General features: G+C 32.3%; 2 protein-coding genes across 3 annotated transcripts in view; both read right to left on the reverse strand.

Annotated features, from left to right (window-relative positions):
* LOC143064068 (KAT8 regulatory NSL complex subunit 2-like) overlaps nt 1-19,333 on the reverse strand; it is a 486,386-nt gene that overhangs the window by 363,553 nt on the left and 103,500 nt on the right. The gene's annotated exons all lie outside the window — the stretch shown is intronic.
* On the reverse strand, nt 659-15,573 carry LOC143064059 (uncharacterized). 2 transcript variants are annotated; one of them, XM_076236569.1, is made up of 9 exons: nt 15,357-15,573; nt 13,188-13,202; nt 10,743-10,878; nt 10,351-10,423; nt 6,852-6,945; nt 6,456-6,574; nt 5,867-6,051; nt 5,241-5,317; nt 659-1,922 (listed from the first exon to the last, which is right to left on the reverse strand). In XM_076236569.1, the coding sequence occupies exons 1-9, from the start codon at nt 15,501-15,503 to the stop codon at nt 1,689-1,691; spliced, it is 1,080 nt and encodes a 359-aa protein (XP_076092684.1). In that variant the 5' UTR covers nt 15,504-15,573; the 3' UTR covers nt 659-1,688. The 2 variants fall into 2 exon arrangements, with proteins under 2 accessions (XP_076092684.1, XP_076092686.1); XM_076236571.1 differs by lacking the exon at nt 13,188-13,202 and having other exon boundaries at nt 15,357-15,571.

The following is a 19,333-nucleotide window of genomic DNA, read 5'->3' on the forward strand; positions in this document are numbered from 1 at the left end:
TTATAGCACCCCTATAGTTGTTAATTTCTGTGTTATTTTGGTCTCTTGTGGAGAGTTGTCTCATTGGCAATCATTCCACATCTTCTTTTTTTTTATATGTACCTTTACAATCTTATCCATACACTAGATGTAGTTGACCAATTACTAGAGTACTTGACAAAAATACCAAAACACAAAATCTTACAATGGATCATGAAAATGTGGTCAAGGTCAATCATTCCATACATCACATATATTTGACACACTGCTAATCGTGTTGACTTTGACCTTTATCACTGATCCATGAAATGAGGTTGGTGTCTTAATCTTGCACAACAAACATGTAGACGTATCAAGGAACCCATATTCCAATTGAAGTTCTATTACTCATAATTACTCATAATAAGTGAGAAATTCACATGACAAAAAACTTATCTTTAGGAAGACTAAGATTTTACACTTCCCTGCAAATTCTTATTTTATTCTGGCTGCCTCCTGGGCTATGTATTGATAAATCCAAGAACTAAAACTCTCTACGAGGAATAGAATAAAAGTAAGTAAGAATCATAAATTCCAGTTGATGAACTACATGTATATAGGCTTATACAAGTACATGTGTGGCATATTTAACCGACATAAAGAATGAAAAATTACTGATGAATAATGAACAAGACCAGTATTATTACATATAATAATTTATCAAAAGATGTACATTTATAAAAAAAACATGAGTTCTATTTTACAAATTTATGGAAATGGGTTAGACCGCATTTTTTAAGTGCTGACCTATATAGGCTATTAACAGTTTGGTATGATAATGTTTACCTTGACATAAAAAGAATGAAAAATTACTGAACAATAATTCATACACTGAATAATGACCAAGACAAGAATTTACACATAGGTAGTTATTTATCAAAATTTCATATTATAGAAGATGTACATTTAAAAAAAAATACCAAGTGGTCCATTTGACAATTTATGAACCTGTCACTATATTAAGTCTCGAAAAATGATCAACGTCTCAAATGGCCTGGATGCAATACTTGTGACTAATCATTGTAGAATGTTTACAAAGTTTATAAATTTGCTGAAAAATAACTAAATTCTAAAGTTTGGGAAAAAAAATATGAAACAAAAAATTGCTGGAAAGATCAGACAAAAGAAATGTGTTTTCCCAACAGGCTGTACTATGTGATTGGAAAACAGTTATTTTTTCATCTAAAGTGGTGGCTCTCCAAACATAAATCTACCCATCATTCTAAGTTTTAAGACATTAGTTTCAGACATCAATACATCTTTTTCCCCAAGTTTTGTAAGCTCCAATAAAAAAAATAAGGTGAATCATTATCCTAGGAAATGAAATGAAATAGGTTTTTAGAAAAATCATCTTCGCAAAATGTAAAATATAGTATAACATTCATTAGTACTGTACAATAAATCTATCAATAATATATATAAAAAAATAACAATAAAACTAGTCCATATCAAAATCTATGACCTATAGAATCAACAACAATTTACTACTAAATCTACATTACATGATTATCAGAACATATCAAACCTATTTGCTGTTTTTCTTAATATAAAATGTAAAACAAATTGTAAATTGTAATATCAGCAGTAAATGAGATCACAATTCTTTCATGTTTGTTGGAACAATTGTGTAGATTACATGACAATCACATGACAAACACCAGTAACACACACTATCTGCAAGGCATGAGATCATATCCCATCAACATCTCAGCAATAGGATCACACAATGAAAGCAGTTTAAATGGAGGGTGTTCACATATCTCTCTAGCATGAGGTATTGAGTCTGTGATCCAAAAATTTTCAAATTTAACATCTGAATCAACAAACCTCTTCCATGAGTCATTTGGGAAAACTGGATGTGTCACATAAGCACTTACAGACTTTGCTCCTTTTTCCAGTAAAGCCTGAAAATGAAATCAAATTTTTGTTGTAAAAATACACGACTGCCCAGATTAACAAACTGAGGTGTTAAATCATAATTAAGAGTTAAAAACTACTTACTGTGACTTGACTGTTAGTGTTGCTCATCACCTATTGCAACTTATTCAAACTTTAGTCAACTTTACTGTTGTGAAAAATCAGTCTAACAGTTTGCATAGACATTTTTTGTCATTGTCATGCTAAGGTGATGGGTAGACTAGTAATTTTGAATTACTATAAAAATGTCCAAACTATTAAGCTTTCATACAGTTTTTCTTTCGAAAAGTATTCTATATTCATAAGAATCAGACATCATTTCAATTTAAACATCTTATATTCAGTAAAATATATGCGAAATAACAATACCTATTAATAAGTTTACATGGGCAGAAAACCTTAAACATTCTTATGAATATAAACTTTTTGAAAGAAAACATGATTATCTCCCATGGAAACTTCCTAAAAGCGTATTGTTATAGAAATGCCCATAACACTTCGGTTTTGTACATTTCATGAGCAGAGGATTATATAATATAGGCAAATACTAACTTATAACATCATCAAAGTATCATATTTTACATTAATTTTAAGAAAATAAATCAACAAAAAGCTGATAAAAAAAAGATAATTTTTGCAGAGTTATCTCCCTTTCCAATGTTAATTTCCATAAGGAATTAAAAATGCAAAATTTGTGTTTTGCTCAAGTTAGATTTTATGAGACTTTCATCTGTGTAGATTTGGGGCTTAATGCTATATACAATGTATAAGAACTAAAACATTTTCTGTTGCAATTAGTTTGAGGTTCAAACATAGTTTTATTGTCGAGCCTGCAACTTTTGTTGCAGAAAGCTCGACATAGGGATAGTGATCCGGCGGCGGCGGCTACGGTAGCGGCGGCAGTGTTAGCTCACTTCTTCAAACCTATATATTTTAGAAGGTGGAAGACCTGGATGCTTCATATTTTGTATATAGATGCCTCATGTTACGAAGTTTCCGTCAGTCACATGTCCATTGTCCTTGACCTCATTTTCATGGTTCAGTACCCACTTGAAAAAAAAGTTCAGATTTTTTGTAATGTTAAATTCTCTCTTTCTATAAGTAATAGGATAACTATATTTAGTATGTGCGTACCTTGCAAGGTCCTCATGCCTGTCAGACAGTTTTCACTTGACCTCGACCTCATTTCATGGATCAGTGAACAAGGTTAAGTTTTGGTGGTCAAGTCCATATCTCAGATACTATAAGCAATAGGTCTAGTATATTCAGTGTATGGAAGGACTGTAAGGTGTACATGTCCAACTGGCAGGTGTCATCTGACCTTGACCTCATTTTCATGGTTCAGTGGTTATAGTTAAGTTTTTGTGTTTTGGTCTGTTTTTCTCATACCTTTATGCAATAGGTTTACTATATTTGTTGTATGGAATGATTGTAAGGTGTATATGTCTAGCGGGCAGATGTCATCTGACCTTGACCTCGTTTTCATGGTTCAGTGGTCAAAGTTAAGTTTTTGAGTTTTGGTCTTTTTATCTAATACTATATGTCATAGGTTAACTATATTTGGTGTATGGAATATTTTATGATCTATACACATGGAAAAAAGTATTGCAACACCTTGATTTTTAAAAATTTGAAAAATCAGCCTCTTTTTTTGGATGAAATATAATAAAATATTTGTATAATATTATTGAAACATAGTTTATGATAACATTGGCATTGAAACGAACAAAAAATGTTTGAAAAAAAATGATTTGTATAACCACAATTTAAATAACAAAATGAAGTGTTTTTTGTACAAAAAAATGCATTTTACAACATTTACTGTAGTCGAACTTTACAATGTCAGACATTTCAAAATTAATCTTCAGATGACTGTTCACATCATGGTTGATCGTTATACGCCAAAGAATTAGTACTTTGTGCGCAGCCTCCATTCAAACTGATAACCGCATCTAAACGTCTCCTGATTCTTGCCAAAAATCGACTTATTTGTTGCTAAGGTAGCAGAAACCATTTCTGATGAAGGTCATTGTTTATTTCATGATGTGTTTGAACTGGGGTGTCCTTTCGCGCACGTTCCGCCCAATAGTGTCCCATATATGCTCGATATGGTTCAAATCCGGGCTACGATCCGTCCAAGGAAGATGAACCGAATTCCATTGGAACAATGGATCTTCCTCCACGATGCTAATTTTCAACTTTAGCGAGCTCTGCACTACATTGGATACGGAAAACTGTGTGTCTGTTCGTAAGCAAATGTCTCCGAAATGGTCTTATCGCACGATAACCAGTAGCGATGAGTCGATCTCGAACAGTTCTTGTTAAAAGGCTCCTGTATGCCCACCACTCTCTTTTTAGAATTGTATTGTATGCAATGGGTTTCCTTCTGACCAACCTTCATTATGCTTGATTTCCCCTAGCAAATGGTATAGGGGGTCTTCTTTATCTCGGAAGATCTTTAACATTGTTTAGTGCCTTATTTTTATTCTCAAAACGACTTATAGTGGAATGGTGATGACCAAAAATACGTGCAGTTGTTTCAGAGACATCCCTGCTTCTCTCTTGCAGATAATCTGCCATCTTGCTGCAGTTTAGAGTTGTCGAGGACCCATTACAAGGTGTCAATCACATAACTTTAAAAACTTAGTTATTTAAAGTGTTGAAAACAATGAGGATGAAAACATCTGTTTTGCTGTTTACGGGTACAGTAGCTGCATGTGCAGATAAAAACTTATCGAGTCGATATTTATTGATTAAACTCAGGTGATACTTAAATAATGTTTAATTAGTTCTATTTTACCAAATTATATCACAAAAAAATAAAAAGTGTTTTTTTAATTTCAATTTCAATTTGGTGTTGCAATACTTTTTTCCATGTGTATATATGTCAGTCGTGCAGGTTTTATTTGACCTTGACCTGGTTTTTTACGGTTCATTGCTCAGTGTTAGGTTTTTGTGTTTGGTCTAGTTTCTTAAACTATAAGCAATAGGTCAACTATAGTTGTTGTATAAAAGCATTGTTAGCTGTACATGTCTGCCTGGCATATGGTTCATCTGACCTTCACCTCATTTTCATGGTTCATTGATTAATGTTTAGTTTTCTTGGTTAATGTTAAGTTTATGTGACAGTCAATAAAGCTTTATATTTAGAAGTATCAACATAATGATTAGTAAAGAAGGTGAGACATTTCAGTGTGTGCACTCTTGTTCCTACTTTCTGCTGCGTCCATGCTATATGTTTACTTTTGTAGCATTTTTCACTATTTATCTGACAAGTAACTGTACACTTAAAGAAAAGGACAAACCTTTCCACATTCTTTCAATGTACCCCCAGTCTGTACAAGATCATCAACTATTATTACATGTTTGTTTTCTGGATTTCCTACAAACAGAAAATTATAAAATTAAGAATATTTTTTTATTATATATATTTTGGTGATAATCCTTTAAATAGAGAACTTTTGGGGTTTTCTTTTTATTGAAAAGTTCCTTTGTGTACCCACTTTTTTAACTTTAGCCACAATTGAACAACATTGTGTTTTCTTTAAAAAATTAATAATAAGGTATTTGAAATCTATCTTAAAGTAGAGTGTCTGATAAAGGAAAGCAATGATACTGTATCAGCCATTGAAGAACTCTGAGCTCATTTTCAGTAATCGGAAAACATTCTTTGACAAAATTTTATTTTTCTTGTAGATACATTTTTTGTCATTTGTTATAACGCAATCAAGGAGAGAAACAAATTACTGATATGACTTATTTTGTGTTTTTCTTCTTTTTAAAGTAAAATGGCTTTTTCAATGTCACACACCATTCAACCCTCAGCCAATATAAATCCCTAAGAAGAGCTCTTAATGTTATGTTAGTCTTTCAAGTTCTTTACAGGTGCAATATTTAAATAGTCATGTAATGTTTTTTTTTTCATAATTACCATCTTTGACTTTAACGATTCTCTTGTTCCCATCTCTTATTTTAACACATGTGATTGGGTTATCATCACCAAAAAAGTGATGAAATCTTTTACAAGCTCCATCATCTGGGAAGGCATATGCTATGTTGTCTTTGTCTGCCATCCTATCAACCTCTCTCAATAATAATGGAACTGCTGACTCAAGTCTACAAAAATACAGTTTCTAATTAATGAAATAATTTAAAACTAGCACATATTTCACAATGTTATAGTTATAAAATACATAGCCTGTAAATCTATACTCAAATTATTTTGGTATGCATCTAAAGAAAAGTTTCTGAAAAAGTTTTTAAAAAATGAAGGTAAATGACAGACAATGAATGTGTCGTAAGCATAGCGTGGACTATGTTCCACTTTTATTGGCTGTTGTTTGTCTATTTTGGAACATCAATGACGTTGGCGTGGGTGGAAGTAAAAGCTATATGTTATCAAATGATTGACTTGAATGGCTGTATATTTATATATCCCTATCGCCACTACAGAATGCATAGCATTAGCTCAACCTTAGGTCTTAAAAATGTTTTGTTTTTTCATAATATATCTTACTAACCTTGGAATGATGTTATCAGAGAAATAAAATCTTTCTTGTAAAGCATGAATATCAAAAATACAAATCTGTGCTGGTCCCTTTGCTGTTAGAGGTATGGCTGAAATAAGAGTTGCTAATGTCTGCGAATAAAAAATATCTGTTAAGTTCAATGGTATGTTATCTCAAAATTAAATGCAAATAATTGATGAATAGCTTATTACGAATACATTTTTACAAAAAAAAATTTATGAAAAAAGCTCTAAATTTCAATTAGTATAGCAACATGACAAAGTGGTTTTCATAATAGCTAGCTAGTTCATATTTTGTGTGTGTGTGTGATATTTTTAGACGATATGTTTAGTTTGAAATATCAACTATTGAATCTGACCTTAATAATATCAACTTGATAGTCTTTACCTTAGCAGTGGCTATTTGTCCCTCAGTATCTACCCTTTCCATTGTCCCTGTTGGAAAGTATGGCAGGATAAAGTGAAACGATTTTGCTAAATATCTAAAACATAAATTAACATATAAGTAAAATATAGACATGTCATGTTTTTTAAGCTTGGTTACAACTACATGTAGTATCAAGATATGGCATATATGTTAAATAAAATATGATTTTTTAAATTTAAATAAAATATTGATGTTGACTTCATATCTAGTGTGATATGTGTAAGGACTTAGTTTTTGAGATATAGTTCATGTTTGATTGTTGTTTGCTTAATATCCAGTAGCAAATATTTCCTGTACATTCAGGCAGAGGGATTCATTTCCTACTGAGATGTATTCACTATACAGTAATCTCTTTTTAAATTCCATTTATATTTGCCTTACCATATAGATTTTTATCAGGTCAAGGTTCAAAATATATCAATTTCCCCTGCACATAAAAAAAAACACCTAATTTTGACTAAATACTTACATAATTATTTCCATATTCTGTTATTCAGTTAGAATTCGAATTTTATACTTTTTAGACTGCAAATCTATTTCAAATATGTTTAAATTTAAACCAGATGCTTCTACTCTGCAGGTGGCAGCTTTATACAACCGCAGTGGTAGAACCCTGAACAGTTGGGCAAGCATGGACACAACATTCAAACTTGATACAGCTCTGAATTTGGATTGTGATTAAGTAGTTGACACATCATAGGTTTCTGACACAGAATAAATATGGTCTAAGAACTTAAAATTTTTATTTTTTTTTTGCTATTGAGCAATACATTATGCTGTTGAATATAAATCCCCTCAAAAAAAAATACTTGTAGAAAAATTCTTTTTAATTTCTGAAATCTGAAATAAGAAAACTTGACTACATTTTTTTTTTCACCTCCCCTGTTTCCTTAAATTAAAAAAAATATCTGAATTCAAATTTCTAATGCAGTTGGCAACAATAACTATACTCATTTAAATACATCATAACATATCAAATTATAAAATGACATACAGTCATGGTTAAAATTAATATTAATTAACAATAACTTCTAAAAATAAATTAACAGGTTGCACTTTGTAAATACAGCTGTTTCTCAAACCACACCTCTTTTTTGGGAGATTTAGAATATTCATAGAAAATTAATTTTGTTTACATACTGGTGTACTAGTGTAAGGGAGGTAATCAAGTTATCAAACATATACATTACAATGTTCTTTAAATTTAATTGGATTACCTCCCCTTGTTTTTCCCCTTTTTTGTTCCTAGTTTCTTGATGAATTGAACCATACCACCATCCCGCACCCCATAAACATCCCTTTGTAGTATGTAAATTTGTGGTGTAATTTCAGAGAGATTTATACACTTAAACCCAAGTTATTGACCATCATCCCCAAAATCAATCCCAACCATCCTTAGGAGGTATTGAAACTTTTTATACGACTGCAAAAATTGAAAAAATTTTGGTCGTATATCTTTGGTCGTATATTGGTATTACGTTGGCGTCTTCGTCTTCGTCAAATTTGGTCGTATATTGGTATTATGTTGGCGTCTTCGTCTTCGTCATCCGAAGACATTTGGTTTTCCATTCTAACTTTAGGAAAAGTAAATAGAAATTTAAACACAAGGTTTATGACCATAAAAAGGAAGAATGGGATTGATTTTGTTTTGGTCCCAACAGTTTAGGAATTAGGGGCCAAAAAGGGCCCAAATAAGCATTTTTCTTGGTTTTTGCACAACTTTAGTATAAGTAAACGGAAATCTATGAAATTTTAACATAAGGGATATGACCACAAAAAAAAATGTTGGGATTGATTTCGGGAGTTTTAGTCCCAACAGTTTAGGAATTAGGGACCAAAAAGGGCCCAAATAAGCATTTTTCTTGGTTTTCACACAACTTTAGTATAAGTAAACAGAAATCTATGAAATTTTAACATAAGGTCTATGACCACAAATAGAATGTTGGGGATTGATTTCGGGAGTTTTAGTCCCAACAGTTTAGGAATTAGGAGCCAAAAAAAGGTCCCAAAGAAGCATTTTTCTTGTTTTTTGCACAATAACTTTAGTATAAGTTGTTAGAAATCTATGAAATTTTAACACAAGGTTTATGACCACAAAAGGAAGGTTTGGATTGATTTTGGGAGATTAAGTTCCAATGAACTAGGGGCCAAAAGGGGCCAAAATTAAACTTTGTTTGATTTCATCAAAAATTAATTATTGGGGTTCTTTGATATGCCAAATCTAACTGTGTATTCAGATTCTTTATTTTTAGTCCTATTATCAAATTGGTCTACATTAAGGTCCAAAGGGTCCAAAAATAAACTTGGCTTGATTTTAACAAAAATTGAATTCTTGGGGTTCTTTGATATGCTTCATCTAAACATGTACTTAGATTTGTTATTATGGGCACAGTTTTCAAGTTGGTCTAAATCGAGGTCCAAAATTATTATATAAAGTATTGTGCAATAGCAAGAAATTTTCAATTGCACAGTATTCCGCAATAGCAAGAAACCTTCAATTGCACAGTATTGTGAAATAGCAAGCACTTTTCAATTGCACAGAATTGGACAATAGCAAGAAATCTTCAATTCAACAGTATTGTGCAATAGCAAGAAAACTTCAATTGCACAGTATTGCGCAATAGCAAGAAATATCTAATTGCATAATATTGCGCAATAGCAAGAAATTTTCAATTGCACAGTTTTGTGCAATAGCAAGAAATATTCAATTGCACAGTATTGTCCTGTTTTCAAATTGGTCTACATTAAGGTCCAAAGGGTCAAAAATTAAACATTGTTTGTTGTTTGATTTCAACAAAAATTGAATATATGGGGTTCTTCAATATGCTGAATCTAACCATGTTTTTAGATTTTTAATATTTGGGCCAGGTTATCAAATTGGTCCACATTGAGGTTTAAAGGGTCTAAAATTGAACATTATTTGATTTCATCAAAAATTGAATTCTTGGGGTTGTATGATATGCTGAACATAACCATGTATTCAAATTTTGGATATTGGACCATAATACCTGGAAGGTAAATGTCCAATTTAAAATTTTTAAGTTTTAAGACCACATTCATTCTGTGTCAGAAACCGATGTTGTGTCAACTATTTAATCACAATCCAAATTCAGAGCTGTATAAAGCTTAAATGTTGTGTCCATACTTGCCCCAACTGTTCAGGGTTCAACCTCTGTGGTGGTATAAAGCTGTGCCCTGCAGAGCATCTGGTTATAAAATTTCATAGAAATCCATTCACTTAAACTAAAGTTATTGTTCAGACACCAAATGTGTCTTCGGACAACAATGCAAACAGACGACAACATCATATAAAAAAAATTTTGCTGTCATATAAAATTCAAAGAACTGTTTTCAAAAATACCTATTTTTTGTCTCTCTAAAAAAAACAATAAAATAATTAGGTTGTCTAATTAACTATTAATAGTTGACAGTCTGCTATATAAATGGGCTTTTTAATTACCTTGGGAAACTGTATAAAACTGATAGCTGTTCAAAGATGAGTTCTGGTGTATGAAAACTTCCAATAAATATAACTGAAAAAATACACCAAATTTTGATATATATATATGATGCAATATTTCTATTGTAGTACAGAAAAGTATGAATAATAGTGATTTATGTGAAAATGTGATCATCTAATTCATTCAGGCATCAAGAAAGATGGGTTCTAGATACAAAGCTCCCCTAATCAATGCATTGATAATCAAAATAAGGGCGTTCAAACCATCAATATGGTCATTGGCAAACGATTTTAAAGATTATATGATCAACTAACAAGTAAAGTATGTACATACAATTTAACACTTTCTTTATATTTGTTAACTTAAAATGCTCTATATAAACATCACTTGCCATCTTTCCCTGCCATATATTTGACATCTTCAATGAACAAATTTGGGAAACCATCTTGAAACTTCTTCCACTGAATGGTTTTTCTAAATATCACAGCTCTTAAGCCATTGCCACTTAAGGAAAAGGTTCTCTCAATCTGAAAGTAAATAAGATATTAAAGAAATAAAATGTTAATTTTGAGTTTTAATTTTTACATGACAGTTCACAAAGATCAAACAGTATCCAGGATTGTCACCATACCAAGGCATATAAAGCTGACTTCAAAGCAAGGTAGGCTTTGCCCTTATTCCAAATGCCATGTGCTTGGCAGAGAAGAATCAGAGATCAATTTTCGAAAAAAAGTCTTTGGATTGACCCTGCCTGAGATTAACCTATAATATTAACATGCTACCAAAGACCACACTAAAATCTCAATTGCGACAGTTTGCATTTTTTTTAATTGTACATTTAAAACTGACAATAACATTAAAAGGTCTATTAAAAAATTTTAAATATTGTAAATCTAATAAATTTGCACACTTCCATTAAATATATGAACATCCTATAAAACATTAAGGTTGTACCTCCAACACTGTAGGAGATAGCTGGACAAACAATTTTGTATCCCAATTCAGGACAGAAGGATGGACAGACAAACCGAAAGAGAGAAATTTGGTTGCTTGGGCATAGAAAGCTGACACTAATTTGTGATAGTCTGTAAACAAACCAGTCTCAATATTATTTTTGGAAAAGTTAAACTTTGTTTTATATATTTAATTTCAAATGTCAATGCTATATGCCTCAAAAATTTATTCAAAGTGCTTAAGAGCACTGAAGGGAAAAGATTTCAATTATTTTTAATGGGAACTAAAAATAAAACATTGTATCAAACACTGGATGGCAATATTCAACAACAATATGGAAAAAGGAAGATAACTCCAATTATTTTTTTATGCATTCATTTTTTAATTAGTGCTGAACATAATTATACGTTCTACAACTGTTTGAAACAAAACTGAAAGATTTTTCATTGACTGTTTAAATATTTTGATTATTCTAATATGATTTCATTAGAGATGTTTTAAACAATACTTATTTCATGACATTTTTGTATTAGCGACATAATATTCATAAAAAAACACATCACATGTTAAATATTAAAGCTGTCAGACCTTTCCAGTTATAAGATAAAGCTGATGTCTAAATGTTTGAAAATTACTAGAACTTATGATTAAAATATTAAAGTGTTATCATTCAAACTTTTTAGGTTGATTTAAAAAGTCTAAGACCTATGAGTTGGTGAGACAGTAAAAGGAAGCCACTCCCTCAAAAGTTACTAATTTTCTTTAATTTTAAGTTATAAACTTTCAATTCCAGTTCGAAATGTGCATTAAATCTTAAAAATATAACAATGTTTGCCTTAACCATAACTGTAAAACCATTTAAACCATCTGACTGCTAAAGCTATTGAAAGTGATTGGAATACACACACAAAATTGGAGGCAAGATCTGTATTTATCATTGCCAATTCTTTGTAAGGGTTAAATCATTTATATGCAGTGAAAAACGAGTTTAGTATGGCGTTCATTATCACTGAACTAGTATATATATTTGTTTAGGGGCCAGCTGAAGGACGCCTCTGGGTGCTGGAATTTCTCACTCCATTGACGACCTGTTTGTGACCTTCTGCTGTTGTCTGTTCTATGGTCGGGTTGTTGTCTCTTTGACACATTCCCCATTTCAATTCTCAATTTTATCATATATATAACATTCTGTATGATCAAGAAAACTGAAAACTAAAAATAAATATCTATTCTACTAGTACATGCAGTAAAATGTTATAGAGGTTTACAAAACTGAAAGGAAAGATAATATCATTTGGAGTGAATAAGGGGAGAAGATGGAAATATGTTTGCAATGATAAAAGTGATGCAAGTGCAAAGGGCTAATACTCTATTCCTTGAACATTTATTCTAGTTTGTGGCTTCCCATACCAAGTTACAGATGTTGTCCATTTTTTTTAAGTGTTTAAGCTTTTGATGATGCCATTTGATTTGGGACTTTCTGCTTTGAATTTTCCTTTAGAGTTTCGTATTTTTGTAATTTTACTTTTTCCTACAAACCTTCAGCATGTTGAGTAAATCTACTTCATCTGATCTTCAGATATAAGCAGTAAATGTGCACATTTTATCATGCAGAATGGTTCCAAAAGAGAATACTTTCTTCAAAACAAGATAGAAATTTGATGGAAAGTAATGGAAAAAAGAGAGACTATAGCAATGCTGAATCAAGTGATTTAAACATCCAAGTAAACATCCAAGAACAAAAGTATATACATAATTAACTCAATGTTTGGACAGATACAGATTTTTTTTAAATATTTATACAACATACATGGTTAATCTATACAATTGTTCTCACTAAGTCAATTTAAAGTAAAATGCATGTACTAAATTTCTAACTTACCAAATCTTGTGTACACTGAAATTATTTTAATGTTAAATATATATACATGCACATGCAAATACAAGTCATTCTGGATAGTCAAATTATATCACCAAGATAGGCTTTAAACAAAAATTTAGACAGTTCACAGGCTAAAATGAAATTGTCCACAGTCATCTTTTTCCAACCTAGGCTGAGGGGGAAGTGGGGACGCCCTCTATGCCCGAACCTTCTTCCACCATTGATACAAGTATTTTCAAGTACTTTCATTTTCAAGAACATGTACTTTATACATTCTAAAGTAGAAGTTTAGAAGGAAAAAGAGTTCTCAAAAAGTGTAGATCTGAAGGTTTTGAACACTAAAATTTGCAAGGACCATAACAATTTTGGTATCTTGAAATAGAAATAATAGTTAGGACCAGAAAATTTTCTTCAGGGACCCCCAGTGGGCGAAAAGATCAGGGAAAAAAGTCAAAGGGATACAATTTTCATATCTCAAATACTGATACATGTACAGCAAAAATTAATACCAAGCTACATACATAACAAGGCCCTTTCATGGTTACTGCAGCAATATTGAATAGGGGTAGATCCTCCATTTTTCAGAGCACCCTTCTAGAGCTGCAAGTTCAGTGGAATTTGTGAACATTTCCAACTTGGATAAATGGAAATGTGTCACAAATGTATATATATAATTGTACAATACATGTTATTAAAACAATATTTTCAAAGACAATCGCCAACCAAGAACTGGAGTGCTAGGACACCACACAAGTCTGTTATTATTAAAATATTAGGACAGAACATAACAAGCTGCTCTTCTTGAACAGACAAACCTACAGATATCAGCAGATACATTGTAGATCTCCAAGTCAAAGTTGGGGCAAAAAATGACCAACCATGCAAGGACCCTGAATGGAGCTAGTGAAATTACAAAAAATTCTTGAAAAACATCATTGAAACAACATTTGCTAGAAAAGATGATATAGGTTCAAAACTTTGCTAAGTATTTCAATCGCCATTCAAAAAATTTGCCCCTTTTCAATACACCTTATTGCTATGCAGTCCAATCCAGGTACTAAAATATCTTCCTGAGGTCAAGTGGAACAAAATCAAAGATTATCAGCAATGAGCTGGGTAAGGAAAAATTTTGGAAAAAGAGGACATTTTAATAATTTATAGTTTTTGGTAGCAATTTTTAATAGAAAAATTAAAGTCATACAAATGCTTTGTTTAATATGTTTACAATGGTTTAAACAGGTCTCTATGAAAATTTTTGTGAACAAAACTTTTTTGAACAAGGCTCCCAGTTAGCTTCAACTGATTTGAAAAATAACTCAGTTGTGTAATTTTAAAACTTATCTGCATAGGAATAAATTGCTAAAAGGTGTATATGCTGCAGTAATGGTGAAAAGGCCTATTCTGACAGGCTACATGTATGTGTGTAGATCCCTCATGTTATGGAAAAACTCTAGAGAGCTTCAAGGGTACAGTGGAATCCATGTACACTCCCTATCAGGATTAATGGAGATGTGTCACTTAAGTATTTACAACAATATTTACAAGGAAAATCCCTACTTTAACACGAGGGAGTGCTAGGACACTGGGCAGAGTCTGTTACTTAGATGGAAGAAGCCTTAGTACTCAGAGAGGTATCAGCAGGTCAAAACATCATGCAGATTAAATTTTCCAAAGCTGCAGTGTACATCTTATGGCTACTTGGAAATCTTTCCAGCTAAGCTTGACCTGTGAATCTGTCCCGCTTGAACTTTAGATGTCATACAACAAACACTTTTCCATAGTGGCGTATATATATTTTTCTTATAATGACGTCAAAATTTTACAAGCACTTTTGTGATGTCCAAATAGGGATGAGGTGTAATATGTGTAAGGTATACGCATATGTTAGTCCGAGATTACTCCAATGTCCAATGGCTGTTTTGCCAGACAAGCTTGGTCTCACAAAACACAGCCGTTGGATGTCAGAGTAAACTGAGACTACAGCATATGTGTACTTACACTTCACACATATAATATCATATGCTGTATTGTTAACAAAGTGAATACATGCAGTTATCGTATGGTTTAGAAATTATTAAAAGTCAATAATGCCAGATACAAAATCTGTCAGTGTCAGCAATTTTCCATAGTTTTAAGATCTTTTATTTTTTTTTTTAGTTTCGTTTTTACCGATCGTTTGCTGACTGACGGTGTATCGGCTTGAGAAGATTGGCTGCATTCGTTAGATAGCCTTGTACACATGTTGACAATTTCTTCTGCCAGCAAATACATCGACGGATGTGCATAAAGTAAAACTGGACTGTCGTCGTTGTTCATTTTCGTTCTGTATCGCCAAAAAATATTTAGGAAACAAAATTGGAAAAATAGGTAAACAAATTCTTTTCTATACCTTCTGCAGAAGAGCTCATTCAAGGGAGGGAATCATGAGTTTTAAAAGCGCGAAATTTAAAAGAAATATTAAATAGAGACCCAATAATAAAACATTTTTTTGCTCGTCAATTTGTTCTTAATTATTAATGTTGGCAAATGTAAAAAGAAGGGGCGATTCAGTCATGCTTCAGTGATTCCTTATGTAATCCACCAAGTTTTTTCCACAAAAGGGGAGCCTTATCTGCCTATGAGAAATTTACAGAACACAGTGACACACATGGATGCGGCTTATAATATGTTTTCTGGAATAAAACAACTCATCCATTGCCCCATTGCAATAGTGACATAAAGGGCACACATGGTCCCAGAATTAGTTGATTTCGCATTGAAAGAACATTTTAATTTATTCATTTCATAAGAATTTTATATTGTTTTATTTATACAATTTTTATAAGCAGTTGTAGGTATATGTCTAAAATACAAATTAAGTGGCAGTCATTTCATATTATTCATAATAAAACTATAACTTATCCTGACTTGACTGTGCTGTAAAATTCAACATATGATACTTTTAATTGCATATCTTGATTTGAAAATTTTTGACACTGAAAAGGTAAAAATATTTTGATTAGAAGATAAAGGATTTATTGGGAAAATACTATAGACGATAATGAATATGTTACAAAAGGAAAATTGCGTACTTATTCTTAATTTGAAAACATCTTCAAACTGGAAGCATATTTATGTAAAGTTCATAAATTTCAGTATTAAAAATGCTTAACCAAATTTAGAATAAGTGCTCATCAGTTAATACGGTAGCTATTGTAGGAGAAAGGTAGATATACAACCAGATGCTCCGCAGGGCGCAGCTTTATACGACCGCAGAGGTTGAACCCTGAACGGTTGGGGCAAGTATGGACACAACATTCAGCTGGATTCAGCTCTGAATTTGGATTGTGATTAAATAGTTGACACAGCATAGGTTTCTGACACAGAATGAATGTGGTCTAATGAACTTAAAATATTTTTTTCGCCTTTGAGCAATTCACTATGCTGTTGAATATTAATCCTCTCAAAAAAATGTTTGAAGAAATTTTCTTTTTATTCATGAAATCTGAAATGAGAAAAATTTAACCCCCCCCCCCCCCCCATACAACATATCATTCCTATTTGTATATTGCTGACATGAATTTTCCTGTTCTATGTCTATTGCATGTTTTGTAGTTTACTGTTTCCTCCTTTCGCCGTCTTCCTTGTGCTACTGTGTTCGAACAGTACCAAACAAATAACCATACATACCAATCAGTTAAAGGAAATATATACACTATAAATGTATTTGTGTAGATAATTTTTTTAAATCTGCATATTTTTAATCAACAAATACTGTCAGAAACGAAGTCTTGAGAGTAAAAGAGAGATGACATATATTAAAAGGAAATTCCAACTCACAATAATAGTGGTGAGGTTTTTGTCTGCTCGAACATATTTGACATACAGAAAGGATAAGACAAATTCAGGCTTCCTAAAAGAGTCAGAATCCCATGAGCTCATTAAACATCATTGATTTTGAATGTGCTTCAGAGATCTGAATGCATGACAGCTGATGGGTTAGGGAAATCGATAGTTAATGCCACTAAGTTTCAAACTTGATCTGTGTTTTGTGGTAATAAGCATTGTGTTTAAGATCTATAACAATTGGTTTGGCAAACTAAAGTTGCCAAATGGAATAAAAAAATTCAGCATTTTTCTTAATTTTCAAAGGGACTGAACTCTAGAAGGATAAAAGTGATGTAACCAAAATCCAAACTTGATCTGTGTTTTGTGGTAACAAGGATTGTGTATAAGATTCATAAAATTTGTTTGGAGCAAATTAAAATTACAGAATGGAAACAAAAATTCAGCAATTTTTCAATTTTGAAAGGGACATAACTCTAGAAGGGTAAAAGTGATGCAACCAAAATGCAAACCTAATCTGTGTTTTGTGGTAATAAGCATTGTGTATAATTTCATAACATTTGGTAGAGGCAAACTAAAGTTGAGATTGGAAGTCAATTTTGGGATGTACAGATGCACAGGCAAACAATGGTAAAACTTAATGTTCACCTCACTATGGTGGGCATAAAAAGTATTATAAAATAAGTGCATTATTTTGTTTTAAGCAGCAAGATCTGCTGCACTGCTAGGTATTGCAGTGGGGGATCCGGGGGGGGGGGGGGTTCCGGGGGTGCGCACCCCCCCTTTATTTTTGCCGATCAATGCATTTGTATCGGGACATATGTTTTGCACCCCCCCTTTGCCCTGGGTGCCCTGGGTTAGCACCCCCCCCTTTCGAAAATTCCTGCATCCGCCCCTGTATTGGAAGTTTCAAACTTGAATCTTAATTCATAAAATAGCCATGAAATAATGATTTTTTATATTATTCCAGTCTAGAATTATTACAATTCAGCATATGCCTGTAAATGTATTATATACATAAAAGGCTTTTCAGTGTTCTATAGTTGTTAGGCCAATTAAAATTAATTGATAGATTTTCATCCCCGCCCGCCCCTCTGAAATCGTCCCGCCCCGATTTTTTTTATTTAATAAAAAAATATGATTTCCGGATTTTGTTCATGTCCGTTCCCGGGAACATTCGATTATTTCGTTTCATTCAAAACTTCCTCTTTTAAATTTCGGTTTTGTATTTCTTCGAGTAATCTAACGAAAATGATCAAGTTGACATATTGTGCTGCTCTCTGATGACAACATCATCTACCGAGAATTAAGATGGATTACGAGAAGGGCATGTATGAAATATTCGAGTTACGAGTAAAACGCTGTGTCCAAGAACGCAAATTGCGGTATGTCACAAATGTGATTCAGTAGATTATACGTATTTTTTTTAATTTATGACTGTGTCAGAAAACTTCGACTGTGAATGATATCCAAAACGCAAAAATCGTGGAACAAATTGGTACCAAAAAACATGACTGGATTAAAGAAATTGACACAAGCACGAACTTGTTAGATTTATGGCCGTATAATGAACAAAAAAAGTCGACAAACAACGCATTTTATTATAGCATGTATAGCAAGCCGTTAGATTTACCCATGGCTGTCGTTTTTTTTTTTGACAAACACAGGGCCGTAACTACCTATGAGGCAGGGGAGGCAACTGCCTCCCCTGAATTTTCTACACCAGTTTTGTTTTTGAAGTAATAAAATGAAAAATTGACAATGTGTACACGAAGAACTTGAATTTATATTATAAACAACAAAAGTTTAAAGTTTGAACAATGTTATCATGATACGTGATATATCTGTCATTTTTCGGATTTGATCGAAAGTGAACCGTTTCAGTATATATTTTTTTCGTGTGGCCGTCCGTCTGTTATTCAGTATTCGTACTAGAACACATATGAAACTTTGCTTTCGACAATTTTGAATAAAACTTAACTATTCACATTTATTTAGGGGGTCCATTAAACAGAGGAAGTTCTCTTTGTATTGTGAATCTTTTATGATATCGGAAATTCGGTACCGGCTGAATCAGCGGTTGGGTCATTTTTTAACGTCTCCCGGCCGATCGTACGAGAACATTATGGTCAATGCCTTAGTAGTTAAACACTCCCATTCGTAGAAACAGACACTTTCTAAACTAAGTGTATACTAGTTAAGAAAGTCCCTGGTTGTAGTTATATACATGTCTGTTCAGCTTTCAACAATATTGAAATTCAACTTGAGGTCCTCGACAATAAAAATATCTTGCTTTCTATGATCTTGCTTTATATGTTTTT

Source organism: Mytilus galloprovincialis, chromosome 2 (assembly GCF_965363235.1).
Source record: "Mytilus galloprovincialis chromosome 2, xbMytGall1.hap1.1, whole genome shotgun sequence".
In the NCBI taxonomy this organism is placed as follows: domain Eukaryota; kingdom Metazoa; phylum Mollusca; class Bivalvia; order Mytilida; family Mytilidae; genus Mytilus; species Mytilus galloprovincialis.